General features: G+C 53.2%; 6 protein-coding genes across 13 annotated transcripts; 2 read left to right on the forward strand and 4 right to left on the reverse strand.

The window, feature by feature from the left end:
• Positions 1 to 327: 327 nt before the first annotated feature.
• arl6ip1 (ADP-ribosylation factor-like 6 interacting protein 1) lies at positions 328 to 1,964 on the reverse strand. Its single transcript, XM_058049546.1, has 6 exons — positions 1,780 to 1,964; positions 1,266 to 1,399; positions 1,063 to 1,182; positions 875 to 992; positions 720 to 804; positions 328 to 639 (listed from the first exon to the last, which is right to left on the reverse strand). The coding sequence occupies exons 1-6, from the start codon at positions 1,813 to 1,815 to the stop codon at positions 521 to 523; spliced, it is 612 nt and encodes a 203-aa protein (XP_057905529.1). The 5' UTR covers positions 1,816 to 1,964; the 3' UTR covers positions 328 to 520.
• srrm2 (serine/arginine repetitive matrix 2) lies at positions 937 to 8,155 on the forward strand. 5 transcript variants are annotated; one of them, XM_058049511.1, is made up of 15 exons: positions 937 to 2,393; positions 2,865 to 2,882; positions 2,955 to 3,209; positions 3,335 to 3,427; positions 3,530 to 3,712; positions 3,786 to 3,869; positions 4,210 to 4,272; positions 4,350 to 4,379; positions 4,739 to 4,855; positions 4,933 to 5,053; positions 5,132 to 6,708; positions 6,789 to 7,409; positions 7,474 to 7,551; positions 7,838 to 7,938; positions 8,004 to 8,155. In XM_058049511.1, the coding sequence occupies exons 3-15, from the start codon at positions 2,962 to 2,964 to the stop codon at positions 8,069 to 8,071; spliced, it is 3,384 nt and encodes a 1,127-aa protein (XP_057905494.1). In that variant the 5' UTR covers positions 937 to 2,393; positions 2,865 to 2,882; positions 2,955 to 2,961; the 3' UTR covers positions 8,072 to 8,155. The 5 variants fall into 5 exon arrangements, with proteins under 5 accessions (XP_057905494.1, XP_057905493.1, XP_057905495.1 ...); XM_058049510.1 differs by lacking the exon at positions 2,865 to 2,882 and having other exon boundaries at positions 952 to 2,393; XM_058049512.1 differs by lacking the exon at positions 2,865 to 2,882 and having other exon boundaries at positions 954 to 2,393; positions 5,135 to 6,708.
• Positions 8,156 to 8,240: 85 nt separating this feature from the next.
• Positions 8,241 to 10,062, reverse strand: si:ch211-198p11.6 (uncharacterized). Of its 2 annotated transcripts, XM_058049549.1 has the most exons (6): positions 9,415 to 9,825; positions 9,175 to 9,281; positions 8,963 to 9,003; positions 8,788 to 8,898; positions 8,578 to 8,715; positions 8,241 to 8,514 (listed from the first exon to the last, which is right to left on the reverse strand). In XM_058049549.1, the coding sequence occupies exons 3-6, from the start codon at positions 8,966 to 8,968 to the stop codon at positions 8,428 to 8,430; spliced, it is 342 nt and encodes a 113-aa protein (XP_057905532.1). In that variant the 5' UTR covers positions 8,969 to 9,003; positions 9,175 to 9,281; positions 9,415 to 9,825; the 3' UTR covers positions 8,241 to 8,427. The 2 variants fall into 2 exon arrangements, with proteins under 2 accessions (XP_057905532.1, XP_057905533.1); XM_058049550.1 differs by lacking the exons at positions 8,241 to 8,514; positions 8,578 to 8,715; positions 8,788 to 8,898 and having other exon boundaries at positions 8,961 to 9,096; positions 9,415 to 10,062.
• Positions 10,063 to 10,150: 88 nt separating this feature from the next.
• eif1 (eukaryotic translation initiation factor 1) lies at positions 10,151 to 11,692 on the reverse strand. Its single transcript, XM_058049548.1, has 4 exons — positions 11,506 to 11,692; positions 10,828 to 10,991; positions 10,655 to 10,756; positions 10,151 to 10,583 (listed from the first exon to the last, which is right to left on the reverse strand). Exons 1-4 carry the CDS (start codon positions 11,534 to 11,536, stop codon positions 10,539 to 10,541), a joined length of 342 nt encoding a protein of 113 aa, XP_057905531.1. The 5' UTR covers positions 11,537 to 11,692; the 3' UTR covers positions 10,151 to 10,538.
• Positions 11,163 to 25,569, forward strand: taok2a (TAO kinase 2a). 3 transcript variants are annotated; one of them, XM_058049509.1, is made up of 20 exons: positions 11,163 to 11,172; positions 17,489 to 17,629; positions 17,808 to 17,879; positions 17,952 to 18,053; positions 18,117 to 18,162; positions 18,243 to 18,339; positions 18,406 to 18,519; positions 18,591 to 18,682; positions 19,099 to 19,192; positions 19,255 to 19,336; positions 20,242 to 20,412; positions 20,491 to 20,700; positions 20,775 to 20,903; positions 20,976 to 21,212; positions 21,300 to 21,428; positions 21,525 to 21,728; positions 21,924 to 22,163; positions 22,226 to 22,447; positions 22,536 to 22,718; positions 23,470 to 25,569. In XM_058049509.1, the coding sequence occupies exons 2-20, from the start codon at positions 17,498 to 17,500 to the stop codon at positions 24,301 to 24,303; spliced, it is 3,390 nt and encodes a 1,129-aa protein (XP_057905492.1). In that variant the 5' UTR covers positions 11,163 to 11,172; positions 17,489 to 17,497; the 3' UTR covers positions 24,304 to 25,569. The 3 variants fall into 3 exon arrangements, with proteins under 3 accessions (XP_057905492.1, XP_057905491.1, XP_057905490.1); XM_058049508.1 differs by lacking the exon at positions 11,163 to 11,172 and adding an exon at positions 14,515 to 15,000 and having other exon boundaries at positions 22,226 to 22,438; XM_058049507.1 differs by lacking the exon at positions 11,163 to 11,172 and adding an exon at positions 14,516 to 15,000.
• srsf2b (serine and arginine rich splicing factor 2b) lies at positions 12,451 to 14,502 on the reverse strand. Its single transcript, XM_058049545.1, has 3 exons — positions 13,566 to 14,502; positions 12,842 to 13,103; positions 12,451 to 12,766 (listed from the first exon to the last, which is right to left on the reverse strand). The coding sequence occupies exons 1-2, from the start codon at positions 13,925 to 13,927 to the stop codon at positions 12,845 to 12,847; spliced, it is 621 nt and encodes a 206-aa protein (XP_057905528.1). The 5' UTR covers positions 13,928 to 14,502; the 3' UTR covers positions 12,451 to 12,766; positions 12,842 to 12,844.
• Positions 25,570 to 25,763: the final 194 nt, after the last annotated feature.

A 25,763-nucleotide genomic window follows, 5' to 3' on the forward strand; every position in this document is an offset into this window, starting at 1 on the left:
TGCTTCGCGCACTCAGTACTTAAGTGTGTTCTACTGAGAAGTACACACAAAGTGCAGTACACACGAAGTGCAGTACACACGAAGTGCAGTACACTGTCAGTGCCCGGATGTTGCACTCCATGGACACTTTGGTGACACAGCGGAAGGGGCGGGGCTAACTGGACTGTTGCAATTAGTGCAACCTTGATGATGGAAAGAGACTTTTTACTTTGTCTTAAGGTTGCTCAAGTGTTTTTGTGGACACTACTATTTCCTGAGTGTAAAGATTGTACACGAAGCGCCATTGTCGTTATTAAGGAGGCATTGTCAAGTGTCAGAAGAAACAAATGAATGTCATTTAAAACTTTATTGACAATGGTCAAGCCATGATGGGACACATAAATAAGGAGACAGGAGCGGGGGTGTTTACTTCAAGTGCTGCAAACAGGAAGAGGAAACCAAGACACAAAGTCAGTAGTCACTGGAGGGGGCGGGGCCACGACACAACACCACAGGTGGGCTGAGATGCCAAGACGACCAACTACTCGTTCTTCTTCTCCTTGTGCTTGAGCAGCTTGTTGATCTCCCTCTTGGCCATGCAGGCGTACTTGGACAGGACGCCGTGCTGGTTGAGGCCGGGGAGCAGCAGCAGGAAGCTCACTGCAAAACATTTAGCCATTTAGCAAGAACGTTTCCTCAACCTTCATAGTTCTGTCGCCATGCTGACAGCCACCACTCACCAATCACGTAGGCCAGGAAGAGGTTGTGCACTTGTTGGCCGATCCACGCCACCGCCAGCAGGCTGCTGATCACCGATACGAAATACTGCACGCACACATGAGGTGGCAAGTCATACGAGTCGTGTCTACAGCAGCGTGGTTTGCCATTGGTATACCATCTTTGGCTTGTCCTCCTTCAGCGTGCACAGGCGGCGCCACCAGCCCAGCACCCGACGCTGCATCTTCACCAGGTTGCCGCAGATCTCATGGAAGCGTTGCTGCTGCTCCGTGGTCCTGTAACACACACACACCATTTTGAAGGAGCAGCTGGAGGAGGCAACGCGAGCATGGCGTCTCCACTCACCACTTGTTGGAGCCAAAAACCCTGGGAGCCAGCATCGGCACCAGGTAGTCCGCCAGACACAGCAGCATGACGGTGCTGGACAGCCCCGTCAGCACCGATGGGTCCAGATAGCAAATGAGCCTGGGAGATGAGGAGGCTAGTCAGGCTGAGTCAGACCCCATGCGGCCCACCCCACCAACCTCTGCCACGAAGGCGGGACTCACAGGAAGAGCACGCTGGTGGCGCCCACGAGGGCTGCGGGGAACCACGCCTTCTCCCAGCGTAAGACGCGGTCCCCCGCCAGGATCACCTCCCCCCACGCCTGAAGCTGCTCCTCAAGCTGGGCCGTCTCCTGAGCCTGCACGCCATATCGCCATTGTACGTTAATGTGACACCATATGACATCCTGCTACGATACACCGAATCTTCCTGTTGTGCCGCAAGCACCCCGGAAACGGGCGGATCGATCGGAAACTACTGCAGAATGTATCGCGACGGCTAACCGCTTCGCATGTTAGCTAGGTTAGCTAGCTAGCTAGCGCGCTTACTGCGTTTGTTAGCGTCACGGTCCAGCGGCAGCGAGGTAAAGCGTTGCTGAGCAGACGGCATCTTAAACGCCAAACACAGAAACAATAGGAAAGACTCGTCTGTTTGCAAATGGCGGGGCGGCTGAGCAGAGGCCATCAAAAGCAACAATAGCTCAAGCTAGCTTTCCACATCCAAGATGGTCATACAAACCAGCATGTTCGCGCTTTTGTTGTCACATTCGACCATCGCTGCCCGGCTAAAGTGACACCGTCGTCTGGATCAAATGCGTGATTCTCTATGAAGCAGCTTCGACCAGGCCCAATCGGCTCCCCAGACGAGCCTCCGTAGCACTAACGGTTGAAGTGACAGGATGTTTTTATCCCGCACTGCTGCGTTCCAGTACACATGACGTTGTAGGAATTGTGTATATGGGGCATTCCAAATTACCTTTATTCATAAGCACACACGGATTTAAACATGCTCATATGCTTATATTTCTGTGTGTTATATGCCATCTTAATTTGGTGTAAATTCTATCTGGAGTATACTGAACTACCGTAACATCAGATCAAACGCCTAATTCCTTTTAGCACCTTGAACGCATCTTTGCTTTCGAAGGCGGCTCTATGACGTAAGAGTCACGTGATGTCGTTTCGTCTCTCTTTCGTTTGAGACGGAGGAGCTAACACAGCCAACTCGCCCGCTTCTTTGTGACCAAACTTCTAAGAGAGATCGATTGTACGAACAAGGATTAAAGAGCAGATTCGTTTTATTTGCTCTTCTCCTTCGGTGACGTTTCTCTTGGCTCCAGGAGGCAACATCTGGTGCGTAGCAATCCCGCTAGCTTCCTGGCTACGTAGCTAGCAGCTAAGCTAAGTTCGGCCTAAGAAGTCTTCGACCTTTTAATACCTTTACTACGTTCTACATTTAGCAACATTATTTCTTGGTGTTATTATGTCCCGCCGAGCAATGAATAGCAACCTTTTAACGTTTTTATCGTCCTAACTTTACGACAGACGTCGTTGAGTTCAGGACTTTGTCATGAACACGCGTGTAGCGTCTCCGTAAGTAGTACAAAAAAAAACCAACCAAAAAACGTAAACGTATGAAAGGTGATTGACATGTGTCCGATGTTCTGACACGACGTCCACATGACTTTGTGGAGCAAAGTTCGCACACTTGAATTGGAATGTTTGTTGGCGTCTGGTGTGGGGATGCCTTCAAGAAGCAAATATAACATCTTTGTGTCCTAGCACTTGTGGAGCTTTCTAAACATGTTTGCTTCCATGGAAAAGCCAACAGGCGACCTTACGGTGAAGCCGGGATACTTTGGGAGGTGACAGGCATGGTGATCCATTCCAGTAACACGACGTGTGCCCTGACAGAGGCGCCATGTACAATGGCATAGGCCTGACCACTCCTCGGGGCAGCGGCACCAATGGCTACGTGCAGCGGAACTTGTCCAGCCTGCGAGCGAAGCGGCCGCGAGATGAACGCGGTGGCGAACGGGACGAGAAGGACCGGGAGAGGCTGGAGAGTCAGCTCAACAGGCAGCCCAACGCCGCCATCCTGGAGCACCAGAGGAAGAGACAGCTGGAGGTGGAGTGCGCCAAGCTGCAGGACATGATGGAGGAGCAAGGGTCAGGAACCTTCATAAGAACCCATGGTGTGCTGGCCTTGCCTGGCCTTGCCTGGCCGGGCCTGGCCTTGCCTGGCCGGGCCATAGTGGGAGAGGTTCTGATGTTGTCAATGCTTGCCTGCCCAGGTACTCGGCGGAGGAGATTGAGGAGAAGGTGAGCAGCTTTCGAATGATGCTGCAGGAACAGCAGGAGACGCCCGCCTCCGGTGACAAAGCCACGTAAGCCAGCGAGCCATCGCCAGAATACTCGTGTCGTGTCGCCATGTCCTCCATGTCCTCCATGTTTGATGCCCGTCTTCTCTCCTGAATGCTGCCGCTCAGCCTGACGGAAACTCACGCTCTGGCTGCCGCCAACCAGCAGAAGAACGATCGTCTGCGGGCGGCCTTTGGGATCTCCAGCGACTACGTGGACGGCTCGTCGTTTCATGCCGACCGCAAGGAGAAGGAGAAGGAGAAACGAGAGCAGGAGCGTCTGGAGAAGGAGCGGCAGCAGCAGCAGTACACGTCAGCAGCAGCAGCAGCACAGACACGTCCTCTTGCGTCCTCATCTTCTCACGCTTTGCTGTCCTCCCGCCAGGTTGGTAGAAGACTCCGACGACTCGGATTCCCCGCCAAAGAAACGCAGTCGCAAGAAGAAGAAGAAGAAGAACAAGAGAGCTGGGTGGGTGTCCTTCGCTGCACCATTGGGGGGCGGGGGCCTGGTACCGACCGTGCACTTCTAAGACTGAGCGCACTCGCCATCGGTGCACTTCTAAGACTGAGCGCACTCGCCATCGGTGCACTTCTAAGACTGAGCGCACTCGCCATCGCTGCACTTCTAAGACTGAGCGCACTCGCCATCGGTGCACTTCTAAGACTGAGCGCACTCGCCATCGGTGCACTTCTAAGACTGAGCGCACTCGCCATCGGTGCACTTCTAAGACACTTCTAATCCACAGTGAAAGCATCACACGTTCAGTTCAGTAGGTGTCACTCCTCCTTGTGCTCCTCCTTGTTTGCAGCTCGCCGAGCCGCTCACCGTCTTCTCGCCGTGAGAAAAGATCCAAGAAGAAGAAGAAGAAACGGTAATTGCTTTGGCCCCGCCCCCATCGCCACACGTTCACGGTGATCCCGGTTAAGCGTTTCTCTCCCATCTTTTCAGAGAACCTTCTCGGGACGAGCAGCAAGACGGGTAGGACACGTGGCAGCATTCCCTCCTCCTCCTCCTCCTCCTTCACCTCCTCCTACTCCCTCCTCCTTTCCTCCTCTCCTTCAGTCTCACCCATGTCTTCCTTTTGATCCTCTTTCTACTTCTTGCCCTTCTCAGTGTTCTCTTCCTCATTCCTTCTCCTTTACCCTCCTGTCCTCCTTCACCTCCTCCACTTCTTTCTCCTCAGTTTTGTCCTCTTTGTCCTTTGCTCCTTCTCCTCCCCCTCCTGCTTCTTCTTTACTTTCTCCTTCACCCTCTCCTCCATCTTCTTCCCTTCTCAGCTTTGTCTCCTCCTCTTGCTCCTCGACCTTCACTGTGGTCCTATGTTCTCTCCACCAAAGTTCCTCATACGAGAAGCAGAAGGCGTCCAAGCATGAGAAGAAGAAAGGAGCGAGTAAAAGTCCTGCGAGGAAGGAGGTGGTGCGGCACAGGAGCGTCTCGTCCGCGTCGTCTCTCAGGTTGCACGTCTAAAGGTTTTTTCGTCTTGGAGGAGAATCCGTGGCGTCCTAAATGTCTTCTGCTTTTGCTCGCTAAGTCGCTCCCCTTCACCGTTGAGGTCTCGTCCGCACAAAGAGGACAACGCACGCAGACCGCCGTCTCCACACAGGAGAGCAGACCAGCAGCAGCAAAGACTACCTCCTGCAGGAGGTCACAAGGTGAGGAGCATGGTGGAGGTGGAGGAGGAGGAGGAGGAGGATGATGGTTTGTCCTAACATGCTCTTCTGTGACGCCAGAAGAAGAGAGAGAAGGACGCAGAGAGGACAAAGACCAAGACCTCCGTCACTAAAAGACGAGACTCCTCATCTCCTTCTCCTCCCCGGGAGAGAAGCAGAGACGTGCAGAAGAGGAGGCGCTCCAGGAGCAAAGAGCCTGAAAAGAGGAGGCAAGCTATGGAGGGGGAGCGGCGGAGAAGATCCCCGAGCAAAGACGCAGAAAAGCAGGGAGGTGTAGAAAGTGGACAAGAGCCGAGGAACAGAGACGTGGACAGGAAGAGACGTTCAGGGAGCAGAGGAAAGACGTCTCCCCCCCGCAGGATGAGACACGACTCCTCTTCTCCTTCTCCTCCTAAAGTGGACAGCAGGAGGAGAGGCAGCAGAGGTGTGGAACGCGAGGAGGACAGGAGCCTCAGGAAACAAGGAGACACAAAGATAACACCTCCGCCTCCTCCCGAAAGGAGGACCAGAGGAGAAAGCAGGTCTCCTCCTCCGAGGACCAATGACACGCCCCGCCTCCGCTCACCCCCCAGACAGGAAGAGGACACGAGGCGCAGAGCAGACGAGCGAGGGCGGGGCCTGGAAGGAAGCAGGAAGCCAAGCCAGGCGGCAGGAAGCAAGACGAGTGAAGGCGGGAGGAAGGAGACGCAAGGAGACAGAAGAAGGAAGCAGGTGGAGGACAGCAGCGGCAACTCCTCGTCTTCCTCCACCTCATCCTCCTCCTCGTCTTCCTCCTCATCTTCCTCCTCTGAGGATGAGGACAAAGAAAAGATTTCTTCGTCTGCAGTCGGGGCGGCCGTTCAACGCTACGCCAACGGACGCACGCGAAGCTCCGCCTCCCCCACAGCGACCCGGACACAGGCGGACGGCAGTGAGCGACGCCCCCACCCGGCACCTCTGCCCCCGCCTCCAAGACGCAGTCCCAGTTCACCCCCCGGCCCCCGCCGAACTGGACCTGATAGGCTGGTCATGTTTGACCAGACCAGAAGGGCCGCCAAGTCGACTTCCTCAAGCAGGAGGTCACGCTCCCCCCCGACCCGTGCCACCCCACCCAAACAGTACCAGGACCCACTTCCACACCCCAGGAGAACCAGTCCTTCTCATGACAGGGACCGAGATCGGCAGAGGGACAGAGGACTGGAGCGTGCTTCCAGACGCAGTAGTTCCAGGACCAGGAGCCCGATGAGGATCAATGGATCAAGGAACCGGAGCCCCAGGAGGCGCAGCGGATCAAGGAACCGGAGCCCCAGGAGGCGCAGCGCTTCCAGGAACCGGAGCCCCAGGAGGCGCAGCGCTTCCAGGAACCGGAGCCCCAGGAGGCGCAGCGCTTCCAGGAACCGAAGCCCCAGGAGGCGCAGCGCTTCCAGGAACCGAAGTCCCAGGAGGCGCAGCGCTTCCAGGAACCGAAGTCCCAGGAGGCGCAGCGCTTCCAGGAACCGAAGCCCCAGGAGGCGCAGCGCTTCCAGGAACCGAAGCCCCAGGAGGCGCAGCAGTTCCAGGAACCGGAGCCCCAGGAGGCGCAGCAGTTCCAGGAACCGGAGCCCCAGGAGGCGCAGCGCTTCCAGGAACCGGAGCCCCAGGAGGAGCCCTGTTGTCAGGTAAGCAGCCTCAAAGGACATGAAGACATGACTGCTGTGTAAAGTAGGTTGTCACATGACCAACCATCGTTGTGTCTTAGGTGCCGCCGCCCTCCTTCACCGCCACGCAGGAGGCGGAGCAGCGGCTCGCCTTCGCCTCCGCTCAAGAAGCAAATCCCTCGACCTCCGTCGCCGGGGACGAGGGGCTGCAGAGACAGGGAGGGTCTGAGCGAGGCGGTCAAAGAGCGAGGGAGAGAGAAGGACCGCGCCCCTGTGAAAGACACCCGTCAGCTCGGCAGATCTTCATCCTCGTCTTCATCATCTTCCTCCAGCTCCTCCACTTCCTCCTCCTCCTCATCCTCCCCTCCGCCTGTCCACAGCAGACAAAAACATGATGTGACAGAAGACAAGGAGGGCAAAAGGCGAGAAGGCGGGATGCAGAAAAGTGGCTCCGCCTCCTCGTCCGTTCCTTGCAGAGACGCCGCTGTGACCTCCAGGTCGCCGGCTGGCGGCCAATCACAGCACAAGGACTCCTCACGTGCTCCCAAGCCGCCGCCTCAGGAAGCGCAAGTGGAGCGTGCACTCAACGGGAAGGAGGAGAAGAAACAAAGCAGCAGCTCCTCTTCATCCTCATCTTCCTCCTCCTCCTCCTCCTCATCTTCCTCCTCCTCCTCCTCAGACAGCTCTGACTCTGAGGACCAAGCAAGGAAAGAAAGGAAAGGGTAAGCAGGAAACAGGAAGTGACGGCAGCCGATGAGCCTTTCATGATGCTCATTTCCTCCTTAGGAGCGACAAAGCTCAGCCTTCGCGCTCCTCTTCCTCTTCTGAGACGGACCACAAGACGACGACGACGAAGAAGAGGAGGTGAGAAGGCAAAAAACACAAATGCAACATTCAGTACACTTCAGTAAGTGTACTTACTTAGTGTAGTGCTGTTCCAAACCTGTGACTGTCATTACACACTTACCATCACTATTTATCCCCCCAAGTGTGCACTTGTGTACTTAGTCTTTTGAGTGCCTCAGTGTGCACTGAACACTAAGTACACAAGCGTGTGTGTATGCACTGACAAAGTGGGCGTACACCAGTGCTCCAAAGAAGGAAGCAGGAAGAGGAAGTGGCATGTCTGACTCTGGTGTTGTCCTGATAGGCTGCCGGCCGACTCGCTACGAGACTCCCGCTCGCTCAGTTACTCTCCTCCACGACATATGCGAGGAGCGCCCGCCAACCGGAGCCGCAGGTCAGGTGACGGTGCGTATGTACTCATCTGAGTTTGAACTTTGACCTTAACACTTGTCTGACCACGCCGGCAGCAGATCGCCAGGCCGCACGTCGGGCAGCAGCAGGAGGAAATGAGCCCTTGAGACGTGTGTGGGTCATGTGACCGTCTTGTGACCTTGTGTAGTTGGATGTAGTGACGTTCTTTCTTCAAGCTTCCTAAGAAGAATAAAGATAATTGTACATTTTATTCCAAAGTCTCTTGGAGGACACCTTGGCAAGGAATGGCTACATTCTGGTTCATGATGTCCTTTTCAAAAATACACACAAGAACATTTAAGCACTTGGGTTTAATGGAAAAAAACGTAAAAATAGTAACAATTAGAAAATCAACACTTGACATGAAAAGGTAAAAAAAGCATCCTAGTGACGTCCATGTTGGTCTGTTCATGTAGCTGCATCCTTGCCGCCATCTAGTGGCCGCTGGACGAATGGCAACCTGGCGCTTCTTCCTGTTGGCAACTATTTAATTCGGATCTCGAAGCAGAGACAGTTGCAGGAGTCGCACTCGGGAGGCTGGCACGTGCACGCGCAGTCCCACCTGCCGCACTGAGATGAAAGGGCAATTGACACCTTGGTCATTTTCCACATGCACGCGAGCGCGCCACTCACCGAGGGGGACGTGCACGTGTCTCTCAGACACGAGCGCATGGTGGGCAGGCGACAGTCACATGACTGTGCTAGTCTGAAGCATTGGTCCCACAGCGACAGGTTTGGACAGCAGGAGTCGCACGCCAGCGAACACCTCTCCTTGAACACGGGAACACCGCCATGTTGGTTTACTAGTTTCAAAACACGGCCATGTTTGTTTGTGACGCCCACCTTGAGGCAGAATCGTATCCAAAGTCCGAGCGCCAAGACGAGCATGTAGAAGGCGACACTGATGAAGATTATAGCAGGCAGCGGAAGGGACAGCCTCCAAACGGGAAGGACCTGTGGATCAAACATCAGCCAAACGTGGAGGTGCGCCGACTGGAGATCGGCAATGTTTTCTTACGGTCATTTTCTACGAGCGCAAACGTCACATCTCCGGGAAGTCTGCAGGAAAACAACGAAAACTTGTCAACGTCCATTCTGCACTTTGACCAACATCTGTTAGACTTTGGTTTCCTCTTTGCATTGGGAGAAGTCCTGGACAGAAGCCCTACATTAGCATAAGGTGCTACAGTTGACAGACCGGAGAAGCAAGGGGCTGAAGAATGCGCTCACCTGGTGCTGGAGGCTGTTTGGAAAAGGCGGTAGAGCAGAGGCAGGAAGACGCTAGTCCATGTCCTTGTTGCACGGTAGCGGGGAACATAAGCCTTTCTAGCGTCAAACTACAACAGAGAGGAGAGAAGTGAAGCGACGTCATTTCAACACGAGCAGCTAGCTAGCCAGCTAGCCAGCTAGCTAGCGACAGTATCCTGTTGGTCACGTTGAAGGCAGGGGGAGGCCAGCGGGTCATCTTACCGCTCGGTGTGGGTCTGGATGGGATTAGAAAAATCGTCCACGGCAAAGCGAGTGAACTGCTTCAGCTCACCGCACATGGAAACGAGAAAGGTGCTAGTGGGTTCGCGTCCATAAAACAATGGCGGCTACGACGTTGCCATGGATACAGACGGGTCGCTAGAAGGTGCAAAGCAAGAGCTGAACTACTTCCCGGAAGGAACTCTGATCCTGTGCACATCGAAAATTAACGGTTCAGTGCTTAATATAGTTGCTTAATTTCCTCAACGCGTTTATTTCAAAATAATGGACAATTCATAGAAAATGAGCGGCAATATGATTGCTGTTCTATTCAAATGTCCAGACTCAAGATTGAATCCCCTCACTTCTGTCACCAAATGTAAGTTTCTGTTGTGTACTGTAGTAAATTGTTTTGAGTATTATGTCTTTCACAGCCAGCTACATGTGGGACTGCAGCAAAGTCCAGGAAAATGAGATCATGCCCGAAGTGGCGTTCAAGTGCCTCATGGTAAAAGTGAGGGCAGGATGGAAGGGGGTCACCGTCCATCCTTCCACCCCCCAAAGAGAGATGTAAAACATGGGAGTAGAAGCACTGCGCCTCCGCACTGAGGAGCCAGGGTGCCTTCCGGGGAGGTGTGCAGAGCATGTGGGACCAGTGGGAGGCTCAGGGAAGACCCGTTACAGGGAGAGGACCTTTAGTTGAGTTGTGGGTGAAAGTGTCACCAATCAAAAGCACATGGAGACTCATCGTTTTATTGAAACACCTTATAGTACAAAACAAAAAAAGTTACATGAATAGTGCCTTGTCATCGAGGCACAGACCTAAAAGGAAGAAAATGAAAGGAACAAGGAAGGAGGAAGTGTGTAGACGCCATCACCAGTCATCCCTGATGTCGCATGGAACCATGGTGTGTCTACGCCATAGCGCGTCTGCCCCCTGGTGGTGTGGGGCGGCAGTGGTGGTACAGAGTCCCATGTTAGAGGGCAAGCCCCCCCTTAGCTAGCAGAAGCCTGGGCTGCATGGAGGGAGGGAGGAGACTGGGGGGAGGAAGAGCAACAGCAGCACATAGGAGAGGGGTGGGGGTGTGGGTTGATGGTCTTCCAGGTGCCGGGGCTGCCGGTTGCTTCTAGAAGCCGTGGACTTTGAGCTGCTCTTCCTTGGCCAGGTCAATCTGCACACAAGGAAACATGAGGACAATGGATGGCCAGGATATTCGACCTGCACCCACACCAGTGAGCCCACCTCAACGAGGAACTGGCAAATATTCTTGCGCTGGTCTCCCTGAAGTTGGATCACTTCACCATACTCCGGGTGCTCGATCACTGTCCCATTGCAGGCGAACTTCTGTTGTTGGCAAAAACGAGGCATGAAGCAACACACGCTAAAAAGAAACAAAATGAGAAGTGCGAGCGGACCTTTTTGAAGGCCTTGACTAGCTTCTTCTTGTCATAGTCGGCGGCGATGCCCTGGACAGTAGTGAGGGTCTTCCTGCCGTTCCGCTGTTGAATTCTTATGTGGATGGAGTCCTCTGTCCCGGCTGGGATGCGGTCATCACCCTTAGTTGCATCAGCAAAGGGGTCTACAAGTAGAAGCACAACGGAAGCCCGCTAAATCTACACACTCCAGCCAAAGGACACACTGCCGCCGCGCATGCGCACGATACGATACAAAACAGCTTACTCAAGACTAGCTAGCAATTTAGCCGCGAGCCACGGAAAGATTTCACTTCACACGGGGAGCGACTCCGTTCACAAGCGAAGGTGAGACAGTTTTAAAGTAGACCGTGTGACGCGAGAACTTGGCCAATGTTAATCAAACTTGAACGGGGTGAAAACGGCTAACAAGCTGCTAGCCTCCTGAAGGCCTAATGGCGGCCGCAGACTCCTAGCTTAGGCCGGCAAGCCGCTAAATCCACTCTTCGTGGCATCGTCCTATCTGGCCACGAATAGCATTCGCGATTTCACACGGAATAGTCAACATATGTCTGAGAGGAAAGGAAATGACACAAACGTCGGCTAAATAGACGTTAGCATTAGCTCGGCGAAATCTCGCCCTTCCCCCACCCTCTCGCGCAGGCCTGGTAAAATACTTACCATAAGTTTGGAGGTTCTGGATAGCGGACATACGATAAGATTTGCTTTCCTTTCGGATAGTAACTTGGTTAGCGAGCTGTTTGTCGGCTAACTTGGACTTATTTGTGTTCGCGTTGGCGTTTAGACGGGACGACGCTCAGCGGATCCAACAAGCTCTCTCAAAATGGAGACCGTCGATGGCGAACATCAAGAAAACAAGCCTGGTGGCTCCGCCCACCGTTACGTCACCAGACCGGTGACGTCGGCTGGCGCTTGACTCATCAGTGCTTTGCTCAAAGCAGCTTTAAACAATTAGCTCTTCTTATCTAGATCACTTTAAACAGCGTGCAAGCACCGCGTATGAGGGACAATAAGAACACATACAGCAGCTCATCTCTCGATGGAAAAGACAGTAGCTCACATTTGGGACAGCAATGTCATCATGATATAAGCTAAGGATACTAGTTTATCACTCATGTCATTTCTTCGGTGTCGCCCCGTGAAGATATAACATATTTGCCCAAATGTGAAGGGTAAGCATACCATAGTACCAAGGTGTACTACTGCCATCTTTCATGAGCTGAACTCGACTTCAGTACACAGAAGGTCTCAACTATTGACAAAGGCGTGGAGTCAGCACCTTGTGCTGATTGGACAGCGGGTGCCGTAGGCTTGCCACAATAAAAGGCCGTTCCAAAAGGTGCAGTTGGAGAAGCTGCCGTGCCTGCCAGCCAAGGGAGCGTCATCGCCAAGCTTTGGCATCGTATCTCGGCAAGATGGGGCTTTTGTGTACACACCATCTTCTCCGCCTTGGAGCTCAGCTCGTGTAAGATGGAGCCGAGATGACCTTACTCGGTGAGTAGAACACATCGGGGTTGGTAGTTAAAGACAAATGCTGTCATACATCTTGCATGAACGTGTGGGCGTGTCCAAATGTTAACGCATCTCATCAAGAAAGGAAACGGCGTTGAGAAAATGTTTAATGAAAGCAAAGAGGTCGTGTACAAAAGGCGTGGCGCCGTCACAGCAACACAGGCCATCGTCGTAAAGGTACATGTGTGGCTAACAGCTCGCTAAGACTGCTGGACCTCGGCACAGCGCAGGAAGTACCTCATGACTGGACAGGAAGTGGAGGAACTGCTAAAAGAAAAGCACAAGTCCCCTGCCGCACTCACTGGAAAGCCGGCGTTTCAAACGGAAGATGGAAAAAGAAGAAACGAAGGACCGGAGCGGTGAAGACCAGCTCGTCCAGGAGTGAGCGTGTGGTCTCCAGCGTCCACACCTGAAGACACAGGGACACACGACTTAGTCGCATGGTCACAGGAGCATGGCGTCCCGTTCATTCTTCACGTCCCACCTACTACGGCGAGTCTCCATTTTCTGCTGACAACTTGCGGGGGCTTTTGGATCTGGACCGGGACCCTCTTTTGGGGGAGGGGCTGCGGCTGACAGACTTGGACCGGGATCTGGAGCGGGACTTGGCATTGTTCTTCTTGTTCCTGGGAGAGCGGGACCTGGATCTGGAGTAGGACCTGGAGCGGGACCTGCTGTAGCGAGATCGACTTCGGGAACGAGAGCGGGACCTGCTGCGGGACCTGCTGCGCCTCCTGGGTCTGGGACTGCGGGGAAGACAGGTACACTGAGTGCAAAGACACCTTTGTCCATCATCCCCGACCCTTCTGTCTATCTTGTAAAGATACACAAAGAGATAAAAGGGGGCAGCTAATGAATGCCTACGCCGCAGTAGACAACGAGATGACATCTCGGGCTTTTAGCTCATTGGCTAGCCCGCTCTTCATTTAGTGCAGATAGTGGACCCAGCATCCAGCCCGGAACACAAGGACCACGTGAGAGTCCGGAACCCTCAGTGTAAGACCATGTGAAGAATCCACACCTAAGGTTTGTTGTTTCCTGCATTCCTGACAGCTCCGTCCTTTCATGCAGGCCCACTTTAACCCTTGACCCAAAGAGGAAGAGCTAACAGATGCGCCTTTAGAAATATGTGGCGTGGTAGGAGGAGCTGCTCTTTTGGGACGCTGAAAACATTTGTGTTGTGGGACAGGTCTTTCTTCCATGCTCACCTTCTGCTTCGACGACCGTGCCCCCCGTACCTCCTCGGTGGTGCACCTCGGCGCCCACCGCCGTGATGGGAATCAGGGGGTCGGCCGTAGCGAGCCATATGGACCCGCAGCTCGCGTCCGTCTAGGAGCGCGCCGTCCATGGCATCCATGGCGTCCTCGGCGTCCCGCTTGTCGTGGAAGCGGACAAAGGCAAAGCCCCGGCTGTCCTTGGAGTAGCGATCCCGGGGGATGTACACGTCCCCGACCCGGCCATAGTTCTGGAAGACGTGTCGGAGGGTTTCGGGAGTGGTTCTGTAAGTCAGGTTGTCCACTTTGAGAGAAGTCATGCCGTCGACGTCGGGCGGGGGCCTTCCGTAACTCATGATGCTCCCGTCAGGCTTCCTCGACCAACTTCGACCTTCTTGTACGTTTACTCGAACCGCCCGTGTTGGTGGTGGATCTCGCGGATGGTTCTTCAGGAGCAGATGTTCTCCGAGTGATACTTTCTGGAACCGATTCTCTCCAAGCAACACTTGCAGCCTGTCGTCGATCCAAAATGGTTAGTGGTCCATAACCTTCTTCTGCTTTACCCGGAAGAGGCCGACTAGTATCGACCTCGTGGGAGCTTTACTGCCACCTTGTGGACCGCCACAGCACTGATGCCGTGCACTTTATTCTCCTGATATCTGCACAAATCATCTCATCTTATCTAACACTACCTTATCCTCTGTTCTATCTTATATGGGAGTATTTCTTCGCGTATCTATCTTTGAATAACGTTTCTGTGGTGTGATCGAGACCGTGTCGATCCAAACGTTAGCATTTCTGAGCCTTGTGCTGGTGGAAATACTACCAGTACTACTTCAACTACCAGTACCGCATTGTGTACAACAAAACACCACGTTGTTATTTCAATGGCATCGTACAGTGGAGTAGTGAGATGGATGGACGGGTGATAGAGAGGGGTTTTATTTTTGAAGCGGAAACCTAACCGGAAGTTGAAGAAGCGTTTTCCGGCTGGCGCTGGAGTCCCGCCCCATCTGTCTGTGCCATCTTGAACAAAAACGGTGGCTGAAACAAGGCCAAGAGAGAGATGGGGCGCATTTTTAAATCAACTTTTACAGGCTAATTCCTCGATATTAGTTGGGACCGGACATTTGACCCGGAAGCGAAGCTTCGTGGACGAACACCAGCCACACCCCGCACAGCAGCTAACGTTAGCTTCCAAGCTAGCCGTGTAGCGGATGCTAACAGCAGAGGAGGGAGCCAGCGGGACCGTTTCAATCAGCCGGCGGGCCGTGTTGGAGCAAACCTTGGCCCCTTTTGTCGTGCCGGTGAACTCGGGTGGCACCGAGGAGGAGACGTGTTGGTGTGCTGCTGCTATGAGGACACAGGCTCGTTAGCTCGACTGCTCGCGGTTGTTTTTCGTTCCAGAGCGGAACCACACTAAGCCGCGGTAAGTAAAGCTACACGAAGTAGCCGGCTCACCATCGACACAACCGCACGATTTCGACTGGATGTTGTTAGCGGTTCCCTCCGCGTCTCAGCTGGTCTATTTACTGATTTTCAAGCAAGTACACCAAGCTAGAGTCGAGTAAGACCAAAGTGCTTCCATCACACCTGGCAGTCATCTGTTTCTCTTGGCTTTTAACTAGCAAGAGTGTGCTACCATTTGACGTAGCTTGTTATTGCACATGCTAACTGTGCTAATCTCTTACGGGGACCTGTGTGCCTCCATGGAAGGAAACCAATGACAGGATGGACGGAAATGATTGGCCAGTCAGTACCACCATGCTTTCATGGCGATCTCGTGTTCTGACGTGACGTCACGGGCAGACTACATGTGCTGGTGTATGGATAATTAAGACTAAATAAAGAGAAGTGAAGCTGCTGTGTGCCGCAGACAAGGCTGCCTAGAGGGCGCTAACGTTTGAGCATACTGCAAGGATTATATCCCGCCCACTTCCTGCTTTGACGCATAAGCGACGCCTTCCTTGGTGGCTAATAATAGCAAGCAACATTAGCTATCATAACATGAATGCACACGCGTGAGTTGTGTGTACGCGCTACAGAAATCTGCGTTAATACCAACCAGTCCGGAGTGACAACAAAGTTTGATCACTTCATGAGTCTGGTCAATTTTAAGAAGTAGTGTCATATCACAGACATTTCATTTATTGTGAAGTAAAATAAAAAATACTTTAACTTTATTCGCACAGGGTTCTGTTTACTTTCTGTCATGCTTATTTTGGTATGCTGCACTTTGTGCTGGGGGTAAATGCAGCCACTGTGCCCAGGTGGAACTGTGGGTGTATCAGCCCGGCGTGGTCTCAATCATGTGATGGCCACTCAGCATCACATGACTGAAGGCGTTCCAATAGTGTGTCTTTGTTTGCGTTGGTCCTAGTGGAAGAACATGTGTGTTGTTGACCGGGCCTGGATAAAGAAGCCCTGGTGCTTTGGGAATATTCACACACGTGCCATTGCTCGCTGGCAGTATCTTCACGTCGACTCCTTCCAGCAGCTGGGTGCGTCTGCTTCCTCGCCGCTGAAGGCCACAAAATGTATAAATGGAAATTGGTTGACCGCATTTTGAAAGAATGTTGGGTGGGGGTGGATGTGATGGTTGACGTAGGCCCACAGGCTCTTTTCATGCATGCACTGAATCACTCTGCCCCACTGATGCTGTCTGCACACTGAGCACGCACACACACACACACACACACGCACACACACACTGCCATGAAGAAAGAAGTGGTGAGGATGCTCGCAGGTAGCTGATGGCCAAGGTGAAATACGTGTTCAAGGATGTTAGTGTCCCTCCAGTTATTTCCGTAGCTGATAATGGAATCCCCAAAGAGTCAGCGTAATGGCACGTAAAGATTGAAGCAAAGGTCCCAGAGTACAGGTGCTAGCGTACTTGCGGCCATGAAGGAATGAAAATGCCATTGTGGTCTCATCATAGCAGCACACTTGGTGCCTTGCACGGCAGGAGAATAAAACGCCTGGCCACCATCATGATAGGCCAAGGCAAAAAGGGGTGATGACGGAACTCTCCACCAATGCATGTTCCTCTCAGAGCAGCTTGAAGCCACCAAAACGACCACAAGGTGGCAGCAGTGCATTTGCTAAGAGCTGGCCAGGGCTCATAGATGGAACAATCCCACCAGCGTGGAGCAGCGTAGCGTGCAGGAGGTCGATTATCGAAGACCGTTAACTCCCACGTCCACCATTATCGAAGACCATTAAATCCCACTGTTACAGTGTTTAAGGTGAACATGCAAACATGCAAGTGTTGATGTCATGTTACCTCCCATGACCATCATGAAGGTCGTCCTGAATGAGTCTTTCAACCCAATGCAGGCTGTGCCTTTACAGTTTGCATTCTATTGTTCATTGGTGTTTCCCATGGCATTTTAACATATCAGTGTGTATACATGTTAGTGTTATTCATAATAAATCACATGTTCCACATTTTAATTTGTCTTCTGCTTCTTTGTATTGCTGGTTCATATTTGGCTATCATACCCATTTACGTTCATGTACGGTATTATAACCTGTATATTAATGGTCTTGTTTCGTATATGGGCTGACAGTCCAAATATCGGCACACCGATAGTAGCTGCGGCTCGGTGTAATGGTCATTGTTACGTAAGAGTATTCGTGATGTGAAGGCCAATGGAATGACAGCAGCCCTCGCCGCCCATGATGAAGTACACTTTGTGAGAAGCAACTGCCATTTTGTTGCTCCCACGCTGTTCTTCATCCTCCTCTTCCATCACCTTCCACGTCCCAGTTCTGTGGGAGCGTATCCAGCTGGAGGGGGTGCACATTTGAGTGTTTAACACATCAATAACATGATGATGTTGCATTATTCATTTCCCCATCACGGTGCACTATTTTTGTCTTATGTAAATAACTTTTTAATGTCGCTCACCCCCCAGGCCCTGGCCATGCCCTCGAGCGCACGGGCGGGCAATCTGAAGGACCCGGACGTGGCGGAACTCTTCTGCAGAGACGACCCGGAGAAGCTGTTTGCTGACCTCAGGGAGATCGGCCATGGCAGCTTTGGAGCCGTCTACTTTGTGAGTACTTCACTCAACATCTGTGTACTTTGTACCACAAACACTTTTGCTGCTTGGAAGATGTTTCTCTGTTGAGACATGGGCGTGCTCGCACCAGTACACGGCCCGTACTGTATGCCGTGTACCATGACTACTCGGCTCTCCCCGCCATACGTTTGTGCTTGCGTCCGTGTTTCAGGCCCGAGATGTGCGCAACAATGAGGTGGTGGCCATCAAGAAGATGTCGTACAGCGGCAAGCAGACAAACGAGGTGAGCGTGCACACGGCAGCATGTCACGCACGGCCGGGGGGGGCTGACTGAGTGTTGCTTGCTGTCGTGCAGAAATGGCAGGACATCATCAAGGAGGTGAAGTTCCTGCAGAAGCTTCGCCATCCAAACACCATAGAGTATCGGGGATGCTACCTGAAGGAGCACACAGCCTGGGTATGTACGCTTACCATGTGACACCTGACGGCTATTTTCACACTTGGTCTTCTCCGTCTGCAGCTGGTGATGGAGTACTGCCTTGGCTCCGCCTCCGATCTCCTGGAAGGTCAGTGGAGCACAAAAGGTTGTCCTCTCAGCCTGTTGTGTGTCTTTGTTCACCTCCGTGTTGCCTCTTGTCCTTTGTAGTCCATAAAAAGCCACTGCAGGAAGTTGAGATTGCTGCTATTACCCACGGTGCACTGCAGGGACTAGCGTATCTTCACTCCCACAACATGATCCACAGGTAATGTAGGTGCTCGGGACACAAGGGTGTGCACGGGACATTGTTACCATGGACTGCTGTCCACAGGGACGTGAAAGCTGGCAACATTCTGCTGACGGAGCCCGGTCAGGTAAAACTGGGTGACTTTGGCTCCGCCTCCATCGTGGCCCCGGCCAACTCCTTTGTGGGCACGCCTTACTGGTGAGTGACACCTGTTCTTTGAAACACCAGCACGGTTCACATCTCGTCTTACCTGTGCTGATCTCATGCAGGATGGCTCCAGAGGTGATCCTGGCCATGGACGAGGGTCAGTACGATGGAAAAGTGGACGTGTGGTCACTGGGGATTACCTGCATCGAACTGGGTAGGAGATGTGCTCTCAAGATTCCCTGATGGTGAAGCTGTGTTTATGGGTGGTTCAACCAACATGGAGCTTGATGGCTACACTGGATCCCGGCTCATTCCCTTGTCCCCTTGTCCCCTTATCCCCTTTCCCCTCGCCATCTTTATGTGTTCAAGCTCTGTGTGAAAAGTAGATGTTTTTATGGCCGCCTCCATGACGTGCGTTTTTGCCATTGGCTGTGAGTCTTGGAAAGTAAGCACGTTCCAACTGGAACGAGACGCCACCACCTGTGTGACTTTTCAAAGGTAGAAAGCTTCGACTTGATAGACTTGGACAGTACTCGCCAGCAGAGAACAGCTTCCTGGTGCTGTCGTTCAATGTCCACGTGCTGAATGGAAGTGAGAATAAAAGCGCTTGCTTTGCTTGTGTTGTCACAGCGGAGAGGAAGCCACCCCTGTTCAACATGAACGCTATGAGTGCCTTATACCACATCGCTCAGAATGAAAGCCCCGTCCTGCAGTCCAATCACTGGTGAGATGGCCTTCTACTTCTCCTCGTGCACCCCGATCGCTAACCAGCTCGCACCCCCTTAGGTCCGACTCCTTCCGCAACTTTGTGGACTCGTGTCTGCAGAAGATCCCCCAGGACCGGCCCACCTCGGACGTGCTGCTCAATGTGAGAAGTAGATGCATGCTGCCTTTTTGCTCCAAAATGTCATTCCACATAAGAGAAGACGCTGCAGACACACATTTGGTTGGCTCCCAAGTGGATCACACCTTGCACACCATTCAATTTCCGCTTTAAAGGAAAAGTACACTTTTTGGGGAGGGGCATGTTGCCCATCATCTCCAATCCTTAGCTCTTTTCTGTGTGTTGTAAAGATATTAAAACAGATAAAGCGACACAGAAGGCCGTCTACATAAATGCTCCACTTCCATCATGTCAGCTGCCTATCCAGCACATTCTTATTCTTACTGACATCGTTACGTCTGAGGCCACCAGCCTAAGGTGGCGCTGCATGTTGGAGCTCTGTGTGGAGGCTAGGTGTAGCCTTCCTTTCTTTGTTGCCATGTGACATCAAGGCACCCAGGAAGGGGCGTTCCCAATTGTTAGCATCTGTGATGTTTCTTATCAAAGCTTTACTGCTCCTGGAGTCTAAGTTAGACTCCCTGAAAAGCCGCTAGGAGGACATCAAGAACTGATGATTTGGAGCTGATTATTCATGCCTTTGGGACTGTGGCATTAGTCTCTCCTCTTGTCTAGGTAAGAGCTACAGTTGGGCCAAAATTCTGCAGCAAGGATTCTGACTCACAAATAGGAGGACACATAATGTACTCTCCATTGACTGTTGGACATTTAGGTCCTCACTGACCTGATCCTGCCCCACAGCCCCCCAATAGGGCGTCCCAGGATGAGCATATCTTTACAGCACACAGATTAGAGCCCAAATCGTACTGTCCTTGAAGTCGTTGCTTGCATCAGGTCCACTGTGGGCCCTCTGGCTCATCTTGGCTGTGAAGCTGCTTGGGAGAAACACGTTGAGTCCAGGTTTAACTTCTCCTCTTCTGCTGCATCTCAAGCATCGCTTCCTGTGTCGCGAGCGGCCATTGACGGTGGTCATGGACTTGATCGCTCGCACCAAGGATGCTGTACGGGAGCTGGACAACCTGCAGTACCGCAAAATGAAGAAGATCCTCTTCCAGGAGACCCAGCAGAACGGCCCCGTGTCTGAGGGAGGAGAGGACGAGGAGGTGAGTGGAAGGGGAAAGTGAAGGTGAAGGGAAACGTAGACAGAGCTGAATGACGTACTCGGTGTGTGTGCCTGTCAGGAGGCGGAGCAGTACCTGTTGAGGACCGGCACAGTGAACAGCATGGAGAGCTCCCAGTCTGTGCCCAGCATGTCCATCTCCGCCAGCTCCCAGAGCAGCTCCGTCAACAGCCTGGCCGACGCCTCGGACGACAGCAGCGGCGAGATGGCAATGATGCAGGAGGGCGAGCACACGGTCACGTCCAACAGCTCCATCATCCACCGACCCGCCGTAACGTGGCCCCTAACTCTTCTTTCTTCCCGCACGGCCTGGCAACATGTGAATGGACTTGTTGTGCCCCTCAGGCTCAGGACAACATCTACGACGACCCTTACCAACCAGAGCTTGAGCAGCCACAGGCTCCCTCTGCTGGCCGGCGCCGGGCCTACTATCGCAACCGTGACCACTTTGCCACCATCAGGACCGCCTCCCTGGTAGGTTGAAGTGCAGACCGCACTCCCCGATTGTGCTCATGGCCGCAACGTGTCATCAAACCCGCCCCGCAGGTGACCCGGCAGATTCAAGAGCACGAGCAGGGCTCGGCACTGCGGGAGCAGATGTCTGGGTACAAGCGCATGAGGCGGCAGCACCAGAAGCAGCTGATGGGCCTGGAGAACAAGCTGAAGGCGGAAATGGATGAGCACCAGCTCAAGTTGGACAAGGAGCTGGAGAACCAGAGGAACAGCTTCTCCTCAGAAGCCGACAAGTTGGTCAAGAAGCACCAGGCCATCTTGGAGAAAGAGGTGAGAAACAGAATGTCCTCCTGTGTAGTCATGTGATCACACACGGTGCTTCAGACCTCCAACGGGACCTCCAACACTCTCCTGCAGACAAAAGCTGCGCTGGCAGAAGAGAAGAAGTTCCAGCAACACATTTTGGGTCAGCAGAAGAAGGAACTGACCAGTCTGCTGGAATCACAGAAGCGTCAGTATCGTCAGCGCAAGGAGCAGCTTAAAGAGGCACGGAGCGTCAGCCCCCACCCACGCTGGCTTGGCACCCCGCCCCACGCTGGTTGGTTCCACCACTGACCCTGTGCCCTTCCGCCCCCCCCCCAGGAGCTCAACGAGAACCAGTCCACTCCCAAGCGGGAGAAGCAGGAGTGGCTGATCCGACAGAAGGAGTGTCTGCAGCAGATGCAGGCGGAGGAGGAGGCCAGTCTGCTCCGCAGGCAGAGGCAGTACTACGAGCTGCAGTGTCGCCAGTACAAGAGGAAGATGCTGCTGGCTCGCCACAACCTGGAACAGGATTTGCTCCGAGAGGTACGCTGTCCACGTCTAGGGTCATGGATGAGTGTTATTGGATATTTAGTCAGTGAATGAAGTCACATGACCACCTTCTCATCCAATCAAAGACATGCGTGCGTGTATCCGTTTCCCAACATGTTGACCAGAATCCATGACATGACATGACATGCAGGCAATAAGGTCTGACACGCAGCACCACTTGTCCACCAGGATCTGAACAAGAAGCAGACCCAGAAGGACCTGGAGTGTGCCATGTTGCTGCGCCACCACGAGTCCACTCAAGAGTTGGAGTTCAGGCAGCTGGGCACGGTGCAGCGGACCCGGGTGGAGCTGATCCGAACGCAGCACCAGACGGAGCTGACCAATCAGATGGAGTACAACAAGCGGCGAGAACAAGAGCTTCGACAGAAACACACCGTGGAGGTCAGGCAGCAGCCCAAAAGCCTGAAGGTGAGTTGGACTGCTCCATGATCCGACTGTGGACGGAACACAACACACGCCTTTCCTTCCAGTCCAAAGAGCTGCAGATCAAGCGGCAGTTCCAGGAGACCTGCAAGATCCAGACCCGTCAGTACAAAGCCTTGCGGAACCACCTCCTGGAGAGCACGCCCAAGTCCGACCACAAGGCCGTCCTCAAACGCGTGAAGGAGGAGCAAACGCGCAAGCTGGCCATCTTGGCCGAGCAGTACGACCACTCCATCAACGACATGCTGTCCACACAGGCTGTGAGTAAGGCAAGGACCCGCCCACCTTCACACCTCAGCCTCGCCCGCCTCCCGCCGCACACCTGACCGTAAGCCCCCACCCCTTTTTGGCCCCCAGCTGCGACTGGACGAGACCCAGGAGGCGGAGTACCAGGTTCTGCACATGCAGCTGCAGCAGGAGCTGGAGCTGCTCAACGCTTACCAGAGCAAGATCAAGATTCACACTGACACGCAGCACGAGCGCGAGGTCAAGGACCTGGAGCAGCGGGTGTCCATACGCCGCGCCCTGCTGGAGCAACGGGTACGCCACGTGCACACACGCCAACACGCACACATTTAAGATTAAGATTAAGATATGCCTTTATTCGTCCCTCAGTGGGGAAATTTGTATTGCACAGCAGCAAGAGTACAGAGTCAGTTAAGCAGTACAAAATACACAATATAGAAAAATAAACAATATAAACGACCCAAGTATTAACAAAAATCAGCAGTTTTTCCCACAGTTATATACAATACAGTATGTAGATAATATGAGACGAGATGAGATATATGACCAGTCTATACACTGAGATCTTGTTAGGGAGTTAATATGAGGCATTATGGAAATACTTCACATAGAACTTAGTATATTGCACATGGAGGTTGATCAGATATTGCACAGTGAATGGGGTCTGGAGTAACTATACTGACTGTAAAAAGCAAAGTATTGCACAGATAGTACAGTACATAGTACATAGCAGTGTAGAAGTCTATTGGGAGCGGTGCTGGTTGTACAGCCTGACAGCTGCAGGAAGAAAAGACCTGCGATATCACTCCTTCACACACTTTGCAGCCGCATACCACGCCATCCCCCTTTGGATGGCCACCTCCCCTTCTCTCCTCCGTCACCATCGTGCATCGCGTCAGAGGAAGCTAGCAAGCTAAACAGACATCACCTCACACACTCGACCCGCAGCACATTGATCACAAATATCAGCTTAGCTTGTTGAAAACAACAATCCTTAGATTCTTGGTTAGCTGCCGGCTAACATCCCGGATGCCTTGTCCCTCAGATCGAGGAGGAGATGCTGTCCCTGCAGAACGAACGCTCCGAGCGGATACGGGCGCTGTTGGAGCGGCAGGCGCACGAGATCGAGGCCTTCGACTCCGAGAGCATGCGTCTGGGCTTCAGCAACATGGCGCTGAGCGGCATCCCCGCCGAGGCCTTCAACCAGGGCTACCCCACGCCCAGCCCCTCATCGGGCTCCGGGGGCTGGCCCTCGCGACCCGTCCCTCGCTCGGGCAGCCACTGGAGCCACAGCGTGCAGAACTCTGTGGCCACGCCGTCCTGGCGCAGTCAGAACCACGCCGGCGGGGGCTTCGCCAGGACGGAGTCTGTGGTGTCCTCGCAGGGTTTTGGCAGGGACGGCGAATCCAACAAGAGCGGGAGGAGCCACTCGTCCACGCCACAGCAGCACTATCAGCACCACCAGAGCACCCCCCACCTGTACCGTGACGAGCGCGAGCGTGCCAGGGAGTGGGTGGGAGGGGGCGGCCATTATTCCCATCATTCCCAGGGGCACCATCACCACCACCACCACCACCTCCTCTCCTCCCACGCCTCCTCACAGTCCCTGGCTCTGCTGCCACCCCCGCCTGCGCCTCCCCCCATATCCCTCTCCTCCTCCCCGCCCTCCTCCGCCTCCTCGTCGTCCTCGTCTCAGGGAGGCTACGGAGGCGGGGGGCTCGGTGTCAGGGGCCCTGGCCTGATGGCCCTCAGGAACAGCCCCCAGCCTCTGCGCAGGACGGCTTCGGGGGGTCCGGGGGGTGGCAGCGATGGAGGTCTCAGTCGGAGCACGTCGGTCACGTCCCACATTTCCAACGGCTCGCACCTGTCCTACTCGTGAAGCCGACATGGGCGCCGCCTCCGGCACGACTTTCCAGAATTTGAAGGAGTCACGGGCAGTTCCTTGGAGATTTTATTGTCGGAGCCTCGTGCTCGTGCACAAACGCTCACGTCAGGTGGCGCTTCCTCTCAGCTAGCTAGCGGTGCTTTTAAACTACTCCCACTTTGTACATAGGACGCCGCTTCCGTCACCACGCCGACATTTTGGGAAATGCTTAGCTTAGCACCCTGTTAGCATAGCCCTGCTTTCCAAGCCTCACAGTTACTCCAACATGCCCAGCTTAGCTCATTAGCTTAGCTCATTAGCTTAGCTCATTAGCTTAGCATGCTGTCGCCACCGTCTTCTTTTCCACTTCTTTATTTGAAAAAGTTATTTTTATAACTGACTTTTAACATTTTTATGTGCGAAGGGAACCCTGATGAAAGGAGTTTGTGTCACGTTACCACGGCGACGCCTAGAAGGCCTCCTGGTCAATTAGATTCCTGGTAAATTCCTGGTAAATCTCCCAAAATGTCGTGTGCTGCTTTGACAGGCTGCGCGTGCACGTGGTGTAGTTCTAGAAAAAGCATTAATGTGAAGCCGCTAGTGTACATAGCCCACTAACTCCAGCTGTCTTAGTAAGATAAGGATTCTCTTGTCATGTGACCTGAAGACAATAGATGCTCTCATTATCGCTACTACTGTAATATTTATGTTTAGAAAATGTGATGCCGAGCTTGACCACTAGGGGGAGACAAAGCGCAGTGCGGCCTGCCTGCGATGGACAAACGGCAACTACATTTGCCAGCATTCCCGTCTTCTACTTTTCTTCTACTCCGTGTCAGTATTACAATACTTTGGTGCCATGTTCAACTTGCTTTTCTTCCTTTTTGTGGACAAACACCGCGTCTTAGCTTGCAGAGTCCGGGTAGAAGTTGAGAACCACCAGGCCGCTTGTCCTCAGGCCGTGGCAGGAAGCTGACATGTTTTGTTGTCACGTCTACCTCATTTGCACATCTCGGACCTTGCGGAGACCATTTAGCCGCAAGTGTTTCATTTCAGGATCGAACATGAAGGCTTTCCACCAGGTCATAGCAGCGCCCTCCATTCAAGATTATTTTTCTAGTGTTCGAGGAGCAGGAAAGCCGACGATACCGGTTGGTGCTGGGGAGTCTCACGCTGAAGGAGTCAACTCGATGCTTTTCTTTCCTCTCGAAAGTGACTAAATGGGGGGGGGGGCGTTGTACAGAAGCATAACAATACTTTTGGATGAATAAACAGCAGTACATCGTGTCCTTGTTTTATTATTGTACACTTGAAAACAGACAACATTTACGCCATGAAGCTAATTCACAGCACCTCTGTCAGGTGGTTCCGGTTAAAACCGGTCATAACGAGGATGCTATAAATAACCGTTAAAGGGGAGGTGCGGAAATGACGTCAAATGACCTCGGGTCCTGTCGCTGTAAAGCGAGATGGAA

This window comes from Doryrhamphus excisus, chromosome 15, assembly GCF_030265055.1.
Source record: "Doryrhamphus excisus isolate RoL2022-K1 chromosome 15, RoL_Dexc_1.0, whole genome shotgun sequence".
Taxonomy (NCBI): domain Eukaryota; kingdom Metazoa; phylum Chordata; class Actinopteri; order Syngnathiformes; family Syngnathidae; genus Doryrhamphus; species Doryrhamphus excisus.

Coding starts and splice junctions, on each gene's coding strand:
- eif1 (XM_058049548.1), bottom strand. CDS start 11,536: ATGTCCGCTATCCAGAACCTCCAAACTTATG. Junction 10,992..11,505: donor CCAGAACCTCCAAACTTATG/GTAAGTATTTTA, acceptor TTCTACTTGTAG/ACCCCTTTGCTGATGCAACT. Junction 10,757..10,827: donor TAGTCAAGGCCTTCAAAAAG/GTCCGCTCGCAC, acceptor TGCCAACAACAG/AAGTTCGCCTGCAATGGGAC.
- srrm2 (XM_058049511.1), top strand. CDS start 2,962: ATGTACAATGGCATAGGCCTGACCACTCCTCGGGGCAGCGGCACCAAT. Junction 4,273..4,349: donor AAGAAGAAGAAGAAGAAACG/GTAATTGCTTTG, acceptor CCATCTTTTCAG/AGAACCTTCTCGGGACGAGC. Junction 5,054..5,131: donor CTCCTGCAGGAGGTCACAAG/GTGAGGAGCATG, acceptor CTGTGACGCCAG/AAGAAGAGAGAGAAGGACGC.
- si:ch211-198p11.6 (XM_058049549.1), bottom strand. Junction 8,716..8,787: donor GGATACGATTCTGCCTCAAG/GTGGGCGTCACA, acceptor CCCGTGTTCAAG/GAGAGGTGTTCGCTGGCGTG. Junction 8,515..8,577: donor ACACGTGCACGTCCCCCTCG/GTGAGTGGCGCG, acceptor CTTTCATCTCAG/TGCGGCAGGTGGGACTGCGC.
- taok2a (XM_058049509.1), top strand. CDS start 17,498: ATGCCCTCGAGCGCACGGGCGGGCAATCTGAAGGACCCGGACGTGGCG. Junction 17,880..17,951: donor GCGGCAAGCAGACAAACGAG/GTGAGCGTGCAC, acceptor GCTGTCGTGCAG/AAATGGCAGGACATCATCAA. Junction 19,193..19,254: donor GTCCTGCAGTCCAATCACTG/GTGAGATGGCCT, acceptor GCACCCCCTTAG/GTCCGACTCCTTCCGCAACT.
- srsf2b (XM_058049545.1), bottom strand. CDS start 13,927: ATGAGTTACGGAAGGCCCCCGCCCGACGTCGACGGCATGACTTCTCTC. Junction 13,104..13,565: donor CACGGTCGTCGAAGCAGAAG/GTGAGCATGGAA, acceptor TCTTCCCCGCAG/TCCCAGACCCAGGAGGCGCA.
- arl6ip1 (XM_058049546.1), bottom strand. CDS start 1,815: ATGGTCGAATGTGACAACAAAAGCGCGAACATGCTG. Junction 1,183..1,265: donor GCCACCAGCGTGCTCTTCCT/GTGAGTCCCGCC, acceptor CTCATCTCCCAG/GCTCATTTGCTATCTGGACC. Junction 640..719: donor CTTCCTGGCCTACGTGATTG/GTGAGTGGTGGC, acceptor AATGTTTTGCAG/TGAGCTTCCTGCTGCTGCTC.